Here is a 15,574-nt window from a genome sequence, read left to right on the forward strand (position 1 = left end):
GGTACTCCCATCTCCGCTGTGGAGCTTTGCAGCTCCTTTCAGGGTTATCTTTGATCTCTTTGTGGCCTCTCTGATTAATGCCCACCTTGCCTGGTCCGTGAGTTTTGGTGGATGGCCCTCTCTTGGCAGGTGTGTTGTGGTGCCATATTCTTTCCATTTTTTTAATAATGGATTTAATGGTGCTCCGTGGGATGTTCAAAGTTTCAGATATTTTTTTAGAACCCAAACCTGGTCTGTACTTCTCCACAACTTTGTCCCTGACCTGTTTGGAGAGCTCCTCGATCTTCATGGTGCCACTTGCTTGGTGGTGCCCCTTGCTTAGTGATGTTGCAGAATCGGGGGCCTTTCAGAACAGGTGTATATATACTGAAATCATGTGACAGATCATGTGACACTTAGAATGCACACAGGTGGACTTTATTTATATAATTATGTGACTTCTGAAGGTAATTGATTGCACCAGATCTTATTTAGGGGCTTCATAGCAAAGGGGGTGAAAACATATGCACATTTTTTTGTTTTTGTTTAGTTTTTTGAAACAAGTTATTTTTTACATTTCACATCACCAATTTTGACTATTTTATGTATGTCCATTACATGAAATCCAAATAAAAATCTATTTAAATGACAGGTTGTGACAAAATAGGAAAAAATGCCAAGGGGGATGAATACTTTTGCAAGGCTCTGTATGTAATTAATTAGTGGATGTCGATCATCATATGATATCTTACAAATTGCAATTTGTACAATGTGTTATTATTGCAATTCGTACAATATTTTACAAAATTGCAAACCTATCATATGTTAAAAATTCCCAATTTGTTTTCACTAACATTAGTTAGTAACATTACCTAGGCTACGGTTTAGGGTTAAGGTTAGGAGTTAGATTAAGGGTTAAGGTTAGGGTCAAGGAAAGGGTTAGCTAACATGCTAAATAGTTGCAAAATAGATCAAAAGTCATAAGAAGTTGCAAAATTGGTAATTCGTTAAAATGCTAAAGTTGTCCGTGATGAGATTCGAAATGCAACTTTTGGGTTGCTATACTTTTGCGTTCTATTTCCACCCATCAACCTTCACATTAAACGTCCACCCATCCACCCGGACCAACCACCCTACTTTAGTTTTTGCCTTAAGTAACCTTCTGTTTTATGTAACCACACCAAACATAACATGACTAATTTGAGTATCCCGGATTTACATTTACTATGTTACGTCTAGTCTATGAGTCCAGGCTGTTAGCACAACACGGACAGCCAATCCCGCTCGGCTCGACTCCTAAGTATACCTGGAGATTTTAGACACGAATAAAAACTATGTCTGTACTGAGAAGATCTGACGGAACCATGACAGGTACCGAGTGAAGAATTAATAAAGGAATATCAAGAAGAGTACACTGCGTCTGTTCCGGAGGCGTTCGAGGATCGAGTGAGCACCTTTTGGTTCGGAGCGCACACATACGCACGCAGCTGAGCAGCGATGGGCGCTTGGACGCGGCTGCTGTGCCTACTCGCCATTGTGAGAGGTGAGTAAATTGTCTGTCGAGGCTTTGTTAATGGCTCGGGAATGAGTCGGGAATGATGCGCTTTTGTGTGGCTCTTTTCGGTACGACCACGAGGTGCTGAAAGCACCATACATTAGTCTTCTATAGATTTAATGGAAGGATGCTTTGAGGGAGGGATAGTTGGATAAAGGGAGAGGAGAAGTCAAGATAGAGGTAATGACTGTTTCATTGCTGTGTCACCATCGTTCTCCTAACGTCTGTGTGTGAGTACGTACTAGGCTACAACGGAATGATGATGTTAGGGAGAAATGATACATCATAACTGCATTACGTTATGCGCTCAACTGGGGTGATCTTTTATGACAACATTACTGAAGGCAACCAGGAAGACAATATTTATCTTTATGCTACGCGTTCATATATTGTAGAATGCAATACAATGGAGAAGATGAGTTCCCCTCCTACAATAAAAGACGCGTTGAATCCTATACCCAAGCAATCCATGATTATTGAGTCCCCATTACTGTGTGGATATGTCTTCCTTTCTATTGAGAGATGGTTTTCCCATCGACATAGCCTTTTAGTCTATATTTCTTAGCCATTATAATGACGTTACATGACTGATAATGGAAGATTATGTGTCACTGTATAGCTGGCCTTGCTTATAGTACACAGATCAAGTAACATTATCACCCTAGTGTGGGATCCAAGGTTAGATGTATGATTTACACACACACACACAAACACACACACACACACACACACACACACACACACACACACACACACACACACACACACACACACACACACACACACTACATGCACACGTGGCAGCAGGTAGCCTAGCGGTTAGAGCGTTGGCCAGTAACTGAAAGGTTGCTAGTTAGAACTGAACCGACAAGGTAAAAAAATCTGTTGATGTGCCCTTGAGCAAGGCACTTAACCCTAATTGCACCAGGGTCACCGTTGATAATGGCAGACCCTGGCCATGACTCCACTCCCCGAGGGTGTCTCAATATGGACGTGTACTTGTGTGAAATAGGACAAATATAAGCACTCACATGGCCCACCCATACACACATACACCCATACACCCATACACGCATACACACAAACACACAAACACACATACACCCATACACACATACACCCATACACACAAACACACATACACCCATACACCCATACACACAAACACACATACACCCATACACCCATACACACAAACACACATACACCCCCCCCTACCTACACAATTGAGCCCCACAGTGGACGCATCATTAAACCTAGCAGTCAAACATGGAAATGGTTCGCTCTCGTGTAAATCTCTCTCAGACAAGGAGGCTTTTATCTATAAATTCAACTCTTTTTACTCTCAGATTCCAAAATGCTAATTAGCATCAAGTAGACATCATGACTACAAATCCCTGCAAGCTCTTGCACGTAGACTACAAATCCCTGAAAGCTCTTGCACTTCATCTCTAGCTGACACGTTTGCTGTCAGCCAGCTATATGAATAAGTTGGCATGGTGTTAGAATGCACTGCTGTATTAAAGCAATTGAGAACTAACTTGTTGACATGTTCTGTTGCAGATTCAAAGCCAAATGAACTCATTGCAGAATGTATCCATAATCATGAATGAATAAGCATATGGTTTTTACCAGAATGTAAGGTAGCTTTTATAGAAAATACTAGGTCAACTCCAGCAGAATGAGAAACACACCTAACAGACTCAAAACAAGGAAGCCATGCCTAAACACAGCTATATCAACACCCTTCTAGTGTAACAGGTCCATGTAGCCATGCCTAAACACAGCTATATCAACACCCTTCTAGTGTAACAGGTCCATGTGTAACAGGTCCATGTAGCCATGTCTAAACACAGCTATATCAACACCCTTCTAGTCAATGTAACAGGTCCATGTAGCCATGGTGTTAGAATGCACTGCTGTATTAAAGCAATTGAGAACTAACTTGTTGACATGTTCTGTTGCAGATTCAAAGCCAAATGAACTCATTGCAGAATGTATCCATAATCATGAATGAATAAGCATATGGTTTTTACCAGAATGTAAGGTAGCTTTTATAGAAAATACTAGGTCAACTCCAGCAGAATGAGAAACACACCTAACAGACTCAAAACAAGGAAGCCATGCCTAAACACAGCTATATCAACACCCTTCTAGTGTAACAGGTCCATGTAGCCATGCCTAAACACAGCTATATCAACACCCTTCTAGTGTAACAGGTCCATGTAGCCATGCCTAAACACAGCTATATCAACACCCTTCTAGTGTAACAGGTCCATGTAGCCATGTCTAAACACAGCTATATCAACACCCTTCTAGTCAATGTAACAGGTCCATGTAGCCATGCCTAAACACAGCTATATCAACACCCTTCTAGTGTAACAGGTCCATGTAGCCATGTCTAAACACAGCTATATCAACACCCTTCTAGACAATGTAACAGGTCCATGTAGCCATGTCTAAACACAGCTATATCAACACCCTTCTAGTGTAACAGGTCCATGTAGCCATGTCTAAACACAGCTATATCAACACCCTTCTAGACAATGTAACAGGTCCATGTAGCCATGTCTAAACACAGCTATATCAACACCCTTCTAGTGTAACAGGTCCATGTAGCCATGCCTAAACACAGCTATATCAACACCCTTCTAGTGTAACAGGTCCATGTAGCCATGTCTAAACACAGCTATATCAACACCCTTCTAGTGTAACAGGTCCATGTAGCCATGCCTAAACACAGCTATATCAACACCCTTCTAGTGTAACAGGTCCATGTAGCCATGCCTAAACACAGCTATATCAACACCCTTCTAGTGTAACAGGTCCATGTAGCCATGTCTAAACACAGCTATATCAACATCCTTCTAGTGTAACAGGTCCATGTAGCCATGCCTAAACACAGCTATATCAACACCCTTCTAGTGTAACAGGTCCATGTAGCCATGTCTAAACACAGCTATATCAACACCCTTCTAGTGTAACAGGTCCATGTAGCCATGTCTAAACACAGCTATATCAACACCCTTCTAGTGTAACAGGTCCATGTAGCCATGCCTAAACACAGCTATATCAACATCCTTCTAGTGTAACAGGTCCATGTAGCCATGTCTAAACACAGCTATATCAACACCCTTCTAGTGTAACAGGTCCATGTAGCCATGCCTAAACACAGCTATATCAACACCCTTCTAGTGTAACAGGTCCATGTAGCCATGTCTAAACACAGCTATATCAACACCCTTCTAGTGTAACAGGTCCATGTAGCCATGCCTAAACACAGCTATATCAACATCCTTCTAGTGTAACAGGTCCATGTAGCCATGCCTAAACACAGCTATATCAACACCCTTCTAGTGTAACAGGTCCATGTAGCCATGCCTAAACACAGCTATATCAACACCCTTCTAGTCAATGTAACAGGTCCATGTAGCCATGTCTAAACACAGCTATATCAACACCCTTCTAGTGTAACAGGTCCATGTAGCCATGCCTAAACACAGCTATATCAACACCCTTCTAGTGTAACAGGTCCATGTAACCATGCCTAAACACAGCTATATCAACACCCTTCTAGTGTAACAGGTCCATGTAGCCATGTCTAAACACAGCTATATCAACACCCTTCTAGTGTAACAGGTCCATGTAGCCATGCCTAAACACAGCTATATCAACACCCTTCTAGTGTAACAGGTCCATGTAGCCATGCCTAAACACAGCTATATCAACACCCTTCTAGTGTAACAGGTCCATGTAGCCATGCCTAAACACAGCTATATCAACACCCTTCTAGTGTAACAGGTCCATGTAGCCATGTCTAAACACAGCTATATCAACACCCTTCTAGTCAATGTAACAGGTCCATGTAGCCATGTCTAAACACAGCTATATCAACACCCTTCTAGTGTAACAGGTCCATGTAGCCATGCCTAAACACAGCTATATCAACACCCTTCTAGTGTAACAGGTCCATGTAGCCATGCCTAAACACAGCTATATCAACACCCTTCTAGTGTAACAGGTCCATGTAGCCATGCCTAAACACAGCTATTGTGGGCAGCACCTTTACCATTGCATTCAGTCTGAACCCCAGGATGAGCAGGAGGACAGAATTTACATAGGTGAAAGAAAGGTAGTAAAAACAGTACACCAAAACACTTTTAAATGTGTTTCTGAGTCTAGATATGATCAAATCAGGAGAAGAACAAGTGAAGGAAGCAGCATAGGGAAATTGGGTGAACGTAAGGTGGTTTTACAGCGATAAGATGGAGAGTTAAAAGGGTCTGAAGTTGAGGGACCATGGGGCATGAAAGGCATAGTGTGGAATAAGGGGTAGCGAGGGATGGTTGGCCATGGAATAAACATAAAATGTGGTGCTGGTGTGCTTCAACACCCCTTTTAGAATGTTGTTACCCCATGTCCAGTCATACTCGGGGCCTCAGAGTGTGTCCCTCGACGTCCTTCCGTCTTAGTTGCAGCATTCAAATCGTGGTCATTGTGTGACATTAAAGACAATGAGTCATCACAGCATTTCCACAAATTGAGCCATAGACAATAGCATTGAGGACAGCATTTTGTTGACAACATGGTGGTTTACACTATGTCTACTGTGTGTGAATGATGGAAGAATCTTACCCCAGCTGTAGGTCCATTTGAGTGTGTGTGGCCACTTAGGCCTGCACATCAACCAGTACTGGGTCAATTTGAGACTTAATGCTTGCTTTCAAAGTGCTGCTTAAATTTCTTCAGGTCTGCATATATACTGTAAAAGTATAAACACAACAAGTGTTGGTCCTATGTTTCATGAGCTGAAATAAAATATCCCATAAATGTTCCATACTCATAAAAAGCGTATTTCTCTAAAAAGTTTGTTTACATCCCTGTTAGTGAGAATTTATCCTTTGCCAAAACAATTCAGTCACCTGACAGGTGTGGCATATCAAGAAGCTGATCAAACAGCGTCTTGTGCTGGGGATGACCAAAGGCCACTCTAAAATGTACAGTTTTGTCACACCTGACAATGCCACAGATGTCAGAAGTTTTGAGGGAGTGTGCAAATCAAATCAAACTTAATTTGCCACATGCGCCGAATACAACAAGTGTAGACTTTACCGTGAAATGCTTACTTACAAGCCCTTAACCAACAGTGTAGACTTTACCGTGAAATGCTTACTTACAAGCCCTTAACCAACAGTGTAGACTTTACCGTGAAATGCTTACTTACAAGCCCTTAACCAACAGTGTAGACTTTACCGTGAAATGCTTACTTACAAGCCCTTAACCAACAGTGTAGACTTTACCGTGAAATGCTTACTTACAAGCCCTTAACCAACAGTGCAGTTCAAAAAGAAGAAATGATTTACCAAGTAGGCTAAAATAAAAAGTAAAGATACAAAGTAACACAAGAAGAATAACAATGAAGAGGCTATATACGGGGGCACCGGTACCGAGTCAGAGTGCAGGGGCACCGGTACCGAGTCAGAGTGCAGGGGTACCGGTACCGAGTCAGAGTGCAGGGGTACCGAGTCAGAGTGCAGGGGCACTGGTACCGAGTCAGAGTGCAGGGGCACCGGTACCGAGTCAGAGTGCAGGGGTACCGAGTCAGAGTGCAGGGGCACTGGTACCGAGTCAGAGTGCAGGGGTACCGAGTCAGAGTGCAGGGGTACCGGTACCGAGTCAGAGTGCAGGGGTACCGGTACCGAGTCAGAGTGCAGGGGTACCGAGTCAGAGTGCAGGGGCACCGGTACCGAGTCAGAGTGCAGGGGCACCGGTACCGAGTCAGAGTGCAGGGGCACCGGTACCGAGTCAGAGTGCAGGGGCACTGGTACCGAGTCAGAGTGCAGGGGTACCGAGTCAGAGTGCAGGGGTACCGAGTCAGAGTGCAGGGGTACCGAGTCAGAGTGCAGGGGTACCGGTACCGAGTCAGAGTGCAGGGGTACCGGCTAGTTGAGGTACATGTAGGTGTACATGTAGGTGGGGGCGAAGTGACTATGCATAGGTAACAAACAGCAAGTAGCAGCAGTGTAAAAGGGAGGGGGGGGGGTTGTCCGGTGGCTATTTTTATGAGTTGTTCAGCAGTCTAATGTCTTGGGGGTAGAAGCTGTTGAGGAGCCTTTTGGCCCTAGACTTGGCCCTAGACTTGGCGCTCCGGGACCGCTTGCCGTGCGGTAGCAGAAAAAAACAGTCTATAACTTGGGTGACTGGAGTCTCTGACAATTTTATGGGCTTTCCTCTGACACCACCTATTATATATTCGTCATAATGATTGGACCAAGGCACAGCGTGTGTAGAATTCCACATGTTTAATAAATAATAAACTCAACAAACAAAACAGAAGAAAAACTAAACGTGAAGCTACCGGGCTGTGGAGACCTGGTGTGTATAGCCGGCACCAATTGTTCCGGAACTTTAACGCACTTCACACGGCAAGTGCGAGGACCTGGCACAGGACGTACTGGGTTGTGAAGGTGCACTGGAGACATGGTGCGTATAGCCGGCATCAATTGTTCCGGAACTTTAACACAATTCTCATGACGAGTACGGGGAGCTGACTCAGGTGGCACCAAACTGACAACACGTTCCTTTTTTCCAAATCCCTGCGTCCTCCACCAACTCAACAACTCTCCCATTTCTCTCTCCTCCAAATTCTCCTTCTTCTCCCAGACTGGCTCTGGTTCACTCCTCGGCTCCGCCAACTGCTCCATGTGCCCCCCCAAACAATTTCTTGCCGTTTCTGTGGCCTTCCTCCCCGACTTCGTCGCTGTCCCTCATTCGCTGCTTCCGCCTGCTCTCTCCTGCCACTATGTCGTGCCAAGTCCAGGATGTTCTCTCCCTAATCTCCTCCAAAGACCAGGATGCCATTACCTCCCGGACACGCTGCTTGGTCCGTTGTTGGTGGGATCTTCTGTCACGTTCGTCATAATGATTGGACCAAGACGCAGAGTGTGTAGAATTCCACATGTTTAATAAATAATAAACTCAACAAACAAAACAGAAGAAAAACTAAATGTGAAGCTAATAATAGTGCTAACAAGCTACTATCCATAGTCAAGATCCCACAAAGCACAAAAGGGGAAATGGCTGCCTAAATATGATCCCCATTCAGAGACAACGATAAACAGCAACCTCTGATTGGGAATCATACCAGGCCAACATAGATATATAATTACCTAGATGACCCACCCTAGTCACACCCCAACCTAACCAACATAGAAAATACCTGGCTCTCTATGGTCAGGGCGTGACAATATAGGTCCTGGATGGCAGGAAGCATGGCCCCAGTGATGTACTGGGCTGTTCGCACTACCCTCTGTAGCGCCTTATGGTCAGATACCGAGCAGTTGCCATACCTGGTGGTGATGCAACCAGCACCAGGTGCTCTCGATGGTGCATCTGTAGAACCTTTTGAGCATCTGGGGGCCTATGCCAAATCCTTTCAGTCTCCTGAGGGGGTAAAGGTTTTGTCGTGCCCTCTTCACGATTGTCTTGGTATGTTTGGACCATATGATAGTTCGTTGGCGATGTGGACACCAAGGAATTTGAAACTCTCAACCCGATTGGCATGCTGACTACAGAAATGTCCACCAGAGCTGTTGCCAGATAATTAAATGTTAATTTCTCTACCATAAGCCGCCTCAAGTCATTTTAGAGAATTTAGCAGTACATCCAACCCTCCTCAAATCTCATGTGACCACGCCAGCCCAGGACCTCCACATCCAGCTTCTTCCCCTGCGGAATCATCTGAGACCAGCCACCCGGACAGCTGATGAAACTGTGGGTGTGCACAACCAAAGACTTTCTGCACAAACGGTCAGAAATCGTCTCAGGGAAGCTCTTCTGCGCGCTTGCCCTCCTCACCAGGGTCTTGACTTGACTGCAGTTTGGAGTCGTAACTGACTTCAGTAGGCAAATGCTCACCTTTGATGGCCACTGGCACGCTGGAGAAGTGTGCTCTTCACAGATTAATCACAGTTTCAACTGTACCGGGCAGATGGCAGATAGCGAGTATGGCGTCGTGTGGGCGAGCGGTATGCTGATGTCAATGTTGTGAACAAAGTGCCCCATGGTGGCGGTGGCATGATGATGCACGGTCCCATGTCGCAAGGATCTGTACACAATTCCTGGAAGCTGAAAATGTCCCAGTTCTTCCATGGCCTACATACTCACCAGACATATCACCCATTGAGCATGTTTGGGATGCTCTGGATCGACGTGTACAACAGCGTGCTTCAGTTCCCGCCAATATCCTGCAACTTCGTACAGCCATTGAAGAGGAGTGAGACAACAGGCCACAATAAACAGCCTGATAAACTCTATGTGAAGGAGATGTGTCGTGCTGCATGAGACAAATGGTGGTCACACCAGATACTGACTGGTTTTCTGATCCACGCCCCTACCCTTTTCTAAAGGTGTCTGTGACTAACATACTGTATGCATATCTGTATTCCCAGTCATGTGAAATCCATCGATTAGGTCCTAATTTATTTATTTCAATTGACTGATTTCCTTACATTAACTGTAATTTAGTTAAATCTTTGAAATTGTTGCATGTTGCGTTTTATATTTTTGTTCAGTGAATAAAGGTCAACTACAAAAGGGAGGAAGTTAACAACCTGTAGCTTAGCTTGAATTCAAAGTTGTCACTAAGCAACCAGTACAATAGCCTACACATTGAGAGGAACCTAAAGACACATACAGTACCAACCAATACTACTCACCCGACAGACAGGGCAGGTGTGGACCAGTGCTGCCTTGGCTGCAGTCTTCTGGTTCGCAGCTGCTCCCTTCTTAGCAGCTGCCTCCGTGGCATCAGTCAACAAGTTCAACTTGAGTGGAGCATGCATTATATATCAATACCCCCCACCCCGCCTACTAGCTATACTCATGATCTGCTGTCCAGAGGGCAACAGTAAACATATCAATGTTTTCCCGCTGTAAAGACTCGAGAGGATGCTAATCAGTCCATCTCCAAAACCTTTCAAAAATCCAGACTAAAATATCACATCTAGCTAGGGTAGCTACAAGTCAAGTTGTACTTGAAGTAGGAAACCCACCCATCATCCACAGGCACAAACAAACATTATCAAGAACGCCTAGCCCTAGCTTCTCACCATCTAAGTTAGCTAGCTAGTTCACGAGCAAGCTAGATTGTTGGTTTATAAAAGCCAAAGAAATCTAAACTCATGCATTTAAATGGCTAGACAAATAGAGTGCTAATCTATCCAGGCTAATGATGCTAACTAGGTAACCATGAGCTAACAAGCTAGATAACAGGCATTTACAATTTAAACAACTTTAGCCAATGTATTAATTACTAACATTAAATAGTTAATCTAGAGATTCTTACCTTTGCCTCAATCTTCAGTCTCGTCGAGGTCATCATGGCCCTGATGACATGAAGCTTGAGACAGGCATTTGTAGTTCTGTATGATAACCACATTAGCAGCTAATTAGCAGAAATGCGTTCACACTGCTGAGCAATCTGTCTGAGACTAAGGAAAACTACGACCATAGAAAGTTGGGGGCCACTGTGGACCCCTACCTCTACATCTGCATGCCAACTAGGTGGCTGCTATAAGTCTCAGCCACCACCACCCACTCCCCTCCACCATCCACTCTCCTCCACCACCCACTCCCCTCCACCACCTCATTAGAACATCATGAGTAGGAGGAGTCTGCAGGAGCCCCCATCGAAACACACACACGCCCCTACCTTTCACCTTTCAACCACTCCACAGTGTGTGTGTGTGTGTGTGTGTGTGTGTGTGTGTGTGTGTGTGTGTGTGTGTGTGTGTGTGTGTGTGTGTGTGTGTGTGTGTGTGTGTGTGTGTGTGTGTGTGTAAATCATTGTGTGTGTGGGGGGGGGGGGTGTAAGTGGTTGCTGTTGGCTGGTGTTTTGTGTTGTTTCGGCTCATTAACCTCTCTGTAATTTAGTGCTGATGTCTGCTCAACATGGATTGGCGCAGAGAAGAGCAATAAACACATCACTGATTGGCCGAGTTACAGCTGCCTTTAGATTTCCAACCAATCAATAGAGAGTGACAGGACAGGGGACTCCCCCTCAGCCCTGGGTTAACTAACCATCTATCATCATCAGTACAACAACGAGACACACACACACACATTAACTGTATACAAACAGGGTAGTTAACGCATTAATTGTATAAATGAGTAGTTAACACAGAGCGGAGGGGGTGTTTTATACACACATTTGGAAGGCCAAAAAGATCATCAAGGACAAGAATCACCTGAGCCACTGCCTGTTCACCCCGCTACCATCCAGAAGGCGAGGTCAGTACAGGTGCATCAAAGCTGGGACCTAGAGACTGAAAAAAAGCTTCTATCTAAATGTCATCAGACTGTTAAATGCTGTTAAATAGCCATCACTAGCACATTTGGGGCTGCTGCCCTATATACATAGACTTGGAATCATTGGTCACTTTAATAATGGAACACTAGTCACTTTAATAATGTTTACATATTTTGCATTACTCATCTTATATGTATATACTGTATTCTACTGCATCTTAGTCTATGCTGTTCTGACATTGCTCGTCCAAATATTTATATATTCTTAATTCCATTCCTTTTCTTTAGATTTGTGTGTATTGTTGTGAAATTGTTGAATATTACTGTTATATATTGCTTCACTGTTAGAGCTAGAAACACAAGCATTTCGCTACACCCACAATAACATCTGCTAAACACGTGTATGTGACAAATAATATGGGACAAATGACAAATAAAATGTGATTTGATTTTTGATTTGACGCACATGTGTACAGACAACACCCCCTCCACCCTACACACACCACATCTGTTACCCCTCATGTAAACGGGCACTACCTGCTGTGGTGATACAGTATATTCAGCGTATATAACATCCAGCAGATGATGGCAGACACTTAATCCTTTGCACCCCAGTATCTCTACTTGCACACTCATCTTCTGCACATCTATCACTCCAGTGTTTAATTGCTATATTGTAATTATTTCGCCACTATGGCTTATTTATTGCCTTACCTCCCTTATCCTACCTCATTTGCACACACTGTATATAGACTTTTTCTATTGTATTATTGACTGTATGTTAGTTTATTCCATGTGTAACTCTGTGTTGTCTGTTCACACTGCTATGCTTTATCTTGGCCAGGTCGCAGTTGTAAATGAGAACTTGTTCTCAACTAGCCTACCTGGTTAAATAAAGGTGTTCTCAACTAGCCTACCTGGTTAAATAAAGGTGTTCTCAACTAGCCTACCTGGTTAAATAAAGGTGTTCTCAACTAGCCTACCTGGTTAAATAAAGGTGTTCTCAACTAGCCTACCTGGTTAAATAAAGGTGTTCTCAACTGGCCTACCTGGTTAAATAAAGGTGTTCTCAACTAGCCTACCTGGTTAAATAAAGGGGTTCTCAACTAGCTTACCTGGTTAAATAAAGGTGTTCTCAACTGGCCTACCTGGTTAAATAAAGGTGTTCTCAACTAGCCTACCTGGTTAAATAAAGGTGTTCTCAACTAGCCTACCTGGTTAAATAAAGGTGTTCTCAACTAGCCTACCTGGTTAAATAAAGGTGTTCTCAACTGGCCTACCTGGTTAAATAAAGGTGTTCTCAACTGGCCTACCTGGTTAAATAAAGGTGTTCTCAACTGGCCTACCTGGTTAAATAAAGGTGTTCTCAACTAGCCTACCTGGTTAAATAAATGTGTTCTCAACTAGCCTACCTGGTTAAATAAAGGTGTTCTCAACTAGCCTACCTGGTTAAATAAAGGGGTTCTCAACTAGCCTACCTGGTTAAATAAAGGTGTTCTCAACTGGCCTACCTGGTTAAATAAAGGTGTTCTCAACTAGCCTACCTGGTTAAATAAAGGGGTTCTCAACTAGCCTACCTGGTTAAATAAAGGTGTTCTCAACTGGCCTACCTGGTTAAATAAAGGTGTTCTCAACTAGCCTACCTGGTTAAATAAAGGTGTTCTCAACTAGCCTACCTGGTTAAAGAAAGGTGTTCTCAACTAGCCTATCTGGTTAAATAAAGGTGTTCTCAACTAGCCTACCTGGTTAAATAAAGGTGTTCTCAACTAGCCTACCTGGTTAAATAAAGGTGTTCTCAACTAGCCTACCTGGTTAAATAAAGGTGTTCTCAACTAGCCTACCTGGTTAAATAAAGGTGTTCTCAACTAGCCTACCTGGTTAAATAAAGGTGTTCTCAACTGGCCTACCTGGTTAAATAAAGGTGTTCTCAACTAGCCTACCTGGTTAAATAAAGGTGTTCTCAACTAGCCTACCTGGTTAAATAAAGGTGTTCTCAACTAGCCTACCTGGTTAAATAAAGGTGTTCTCAACTAGCCTACCTGGTTAAATAAAGGTGTTCTCAACTAGCCTACCTGGTTAAATAAAGGTGTTCTCAACTAGCCTACCTGGTTAAATAAAGGTGATCTCAACTAGCCTACCTGGTTAAATAAAGGTGTTCTCAACTGGCCTACCTGGTTAAATAAAGATGTTCTCAACTGGCCTACCTGGTTAAATAAAGGTGTTCTCAACTGGCCTACCTGGTTAAATAAAGGTGTTCTCAACTAGCCTACCTGGTTAAATAAAGGTGTTCTCAACTAGCCTACCTGGTTAAATAAAGGTGTTCTCAACGAGCCTACCTGGTTAAATAAAGGTGTTCTCAACTAGCCTACCTGGTTAAATAAAGGTGTTCTCAACTGGCCTACCTGGTTAAATAAAGGTGTTCTCAACTGGCCTACCTGGTTAAATAAAGGTGTTCTCAACTAGCCTACCTGGTTAAATAAAGGTGTTCTCAACTGGCCTACCTGGTTAAATAAAGGTGTTCTCAACTAGCCTACCTGGTTAAATAAAGGTGTTCTCAACTGGCCTACCTGGTTAAATAAAGGTGTTCTCAACTAGCCTACCTGGTTAAATAAAGGTGTTCTCAACTAGCCTACCTGGTTAAATAAAGGTGTTCTCAACTGGCCTACCTGGTTAAATAAAGGTGTTCTCAACTAGCCTACCTGGTTAAATAAAGGTGTTCTCAACTAGCCTACCTGGTTAAATAAAGGTGTTCTCAACTAGCCTACCTGGTTAAATAAAGGTGTTCTCAACTAGCCTACCTGGTTAAATAAAGGTGTTCTCAACTAGCCTACCTGGTTAAATAAAGGTCAACATTTTTTTTTTTAAACACACCTAAATGACTACGTATTCTTCGCTCTGTTGTTCCATGTGACTTGGGACTGTCTGTCTATTACAAAGCAGTCTGGCAGACTGGGACGAAGGTTCACCTTCCAACAGGACAACAACGTTAAGCACACAGCCAAGACAACGCAGGTGTGGCTTCAGGACAAGTCTCTGAATGTCCTTGAGTGGCCCAGCCAGAGCCTGGACTCGATCGAACATCTCTGGAGAGACCTGAAAATAACTGTGCAGCGAGGCTCCCCATCCAACCTGAGAGCGCTTGAGAGGATCTTCAGAGAAGAATGGTGTGCCAAGTTGTCGCGTCATACCCAGGAAGACTCATTTTTTATTTTTTTAAATGTAACCTTTATTTAACTCGTGAAGTAAGTTAAGAACTGCCTTGTTCATGGGTAGAACGACAGATTTTTACCTTGACGTCGGAAGTTTACATAGACTTAGGTTGTAGAAATTGAAACTTGCTTTTCAACCACTCCACAAATTTTGTCAGCTGGGGGATTCGATCCAGCAACCTTTCAGTTACTGGCCCAATGCTGGAACCACTAGGTTCAACCACCCCCAGTTATATACAGACTGAATCCAGTTATATGAATCCCCCAGTTATATACAGTTGAAGTCGGAAGTTTACATACACTTAGGTTGGAGTCATCAAAACTCCCCTTTCAACCACTCCACAAATCCCTCGTTAACAAACTATAGTTTTGGTAAGTCATCCGGGATGCTGGCCTTCTAGGCAGAATTCCTCTGTCCAGTGTCTGTGTTCTTTTGCCCATCTTAATCTTTTCTTTTTATTGGCCAGTCTGAGATATGGCTTTTTCTTTGCAACTCTGCATAGAAGGCCAGCATCCTAGAGTC

The 15,574-nt window shown here is 43.5% G+C and overlaps 1 protein-coding gene across 1 annotated transcript in view; it reads left to right on the forward strand.

Moving 5' to 3' along the window:
- Positions 1–1,447: 1,447 nt before the first annotated feature.
- The window catches only part of LOC139420879 (neuronal acetylcholine receptor subunit beta-2-like), a 41,648-nt gene continuing 27,521 nt past the window's right edge, over positions 1,448–15,574 (forward strand). The window contains exon 1 of the mRNA XM_071171263.1: positions 1,448–1,522. Within this exon, the coding sequence (XP_071027364.1) occupies positions 1,477–1,522 (46 nt within the window). The 5' untranslated portion in view covers positions 1,448–1,476. The remainder of the gene's footprint in view (positions 1,523–15,574) is intronic.

This window comes from Oncorhynchus clarkii, chromosome 2 (genome assembly GCF_045791955.1).
Source record: "Oncorhynchus clarkii lewisi isolate Uvic-CL-2024 chromosome 2, UVic_Ocla_1.0, whole genome shotgun sequence".
Classification (NCBI taxonomy): Eukaryota; Metazoa; Chordata; class Actinopteri; order Salmoniformes; family Salmonidae; genus Oncorhynchus; species Oncorhynchus clarkii.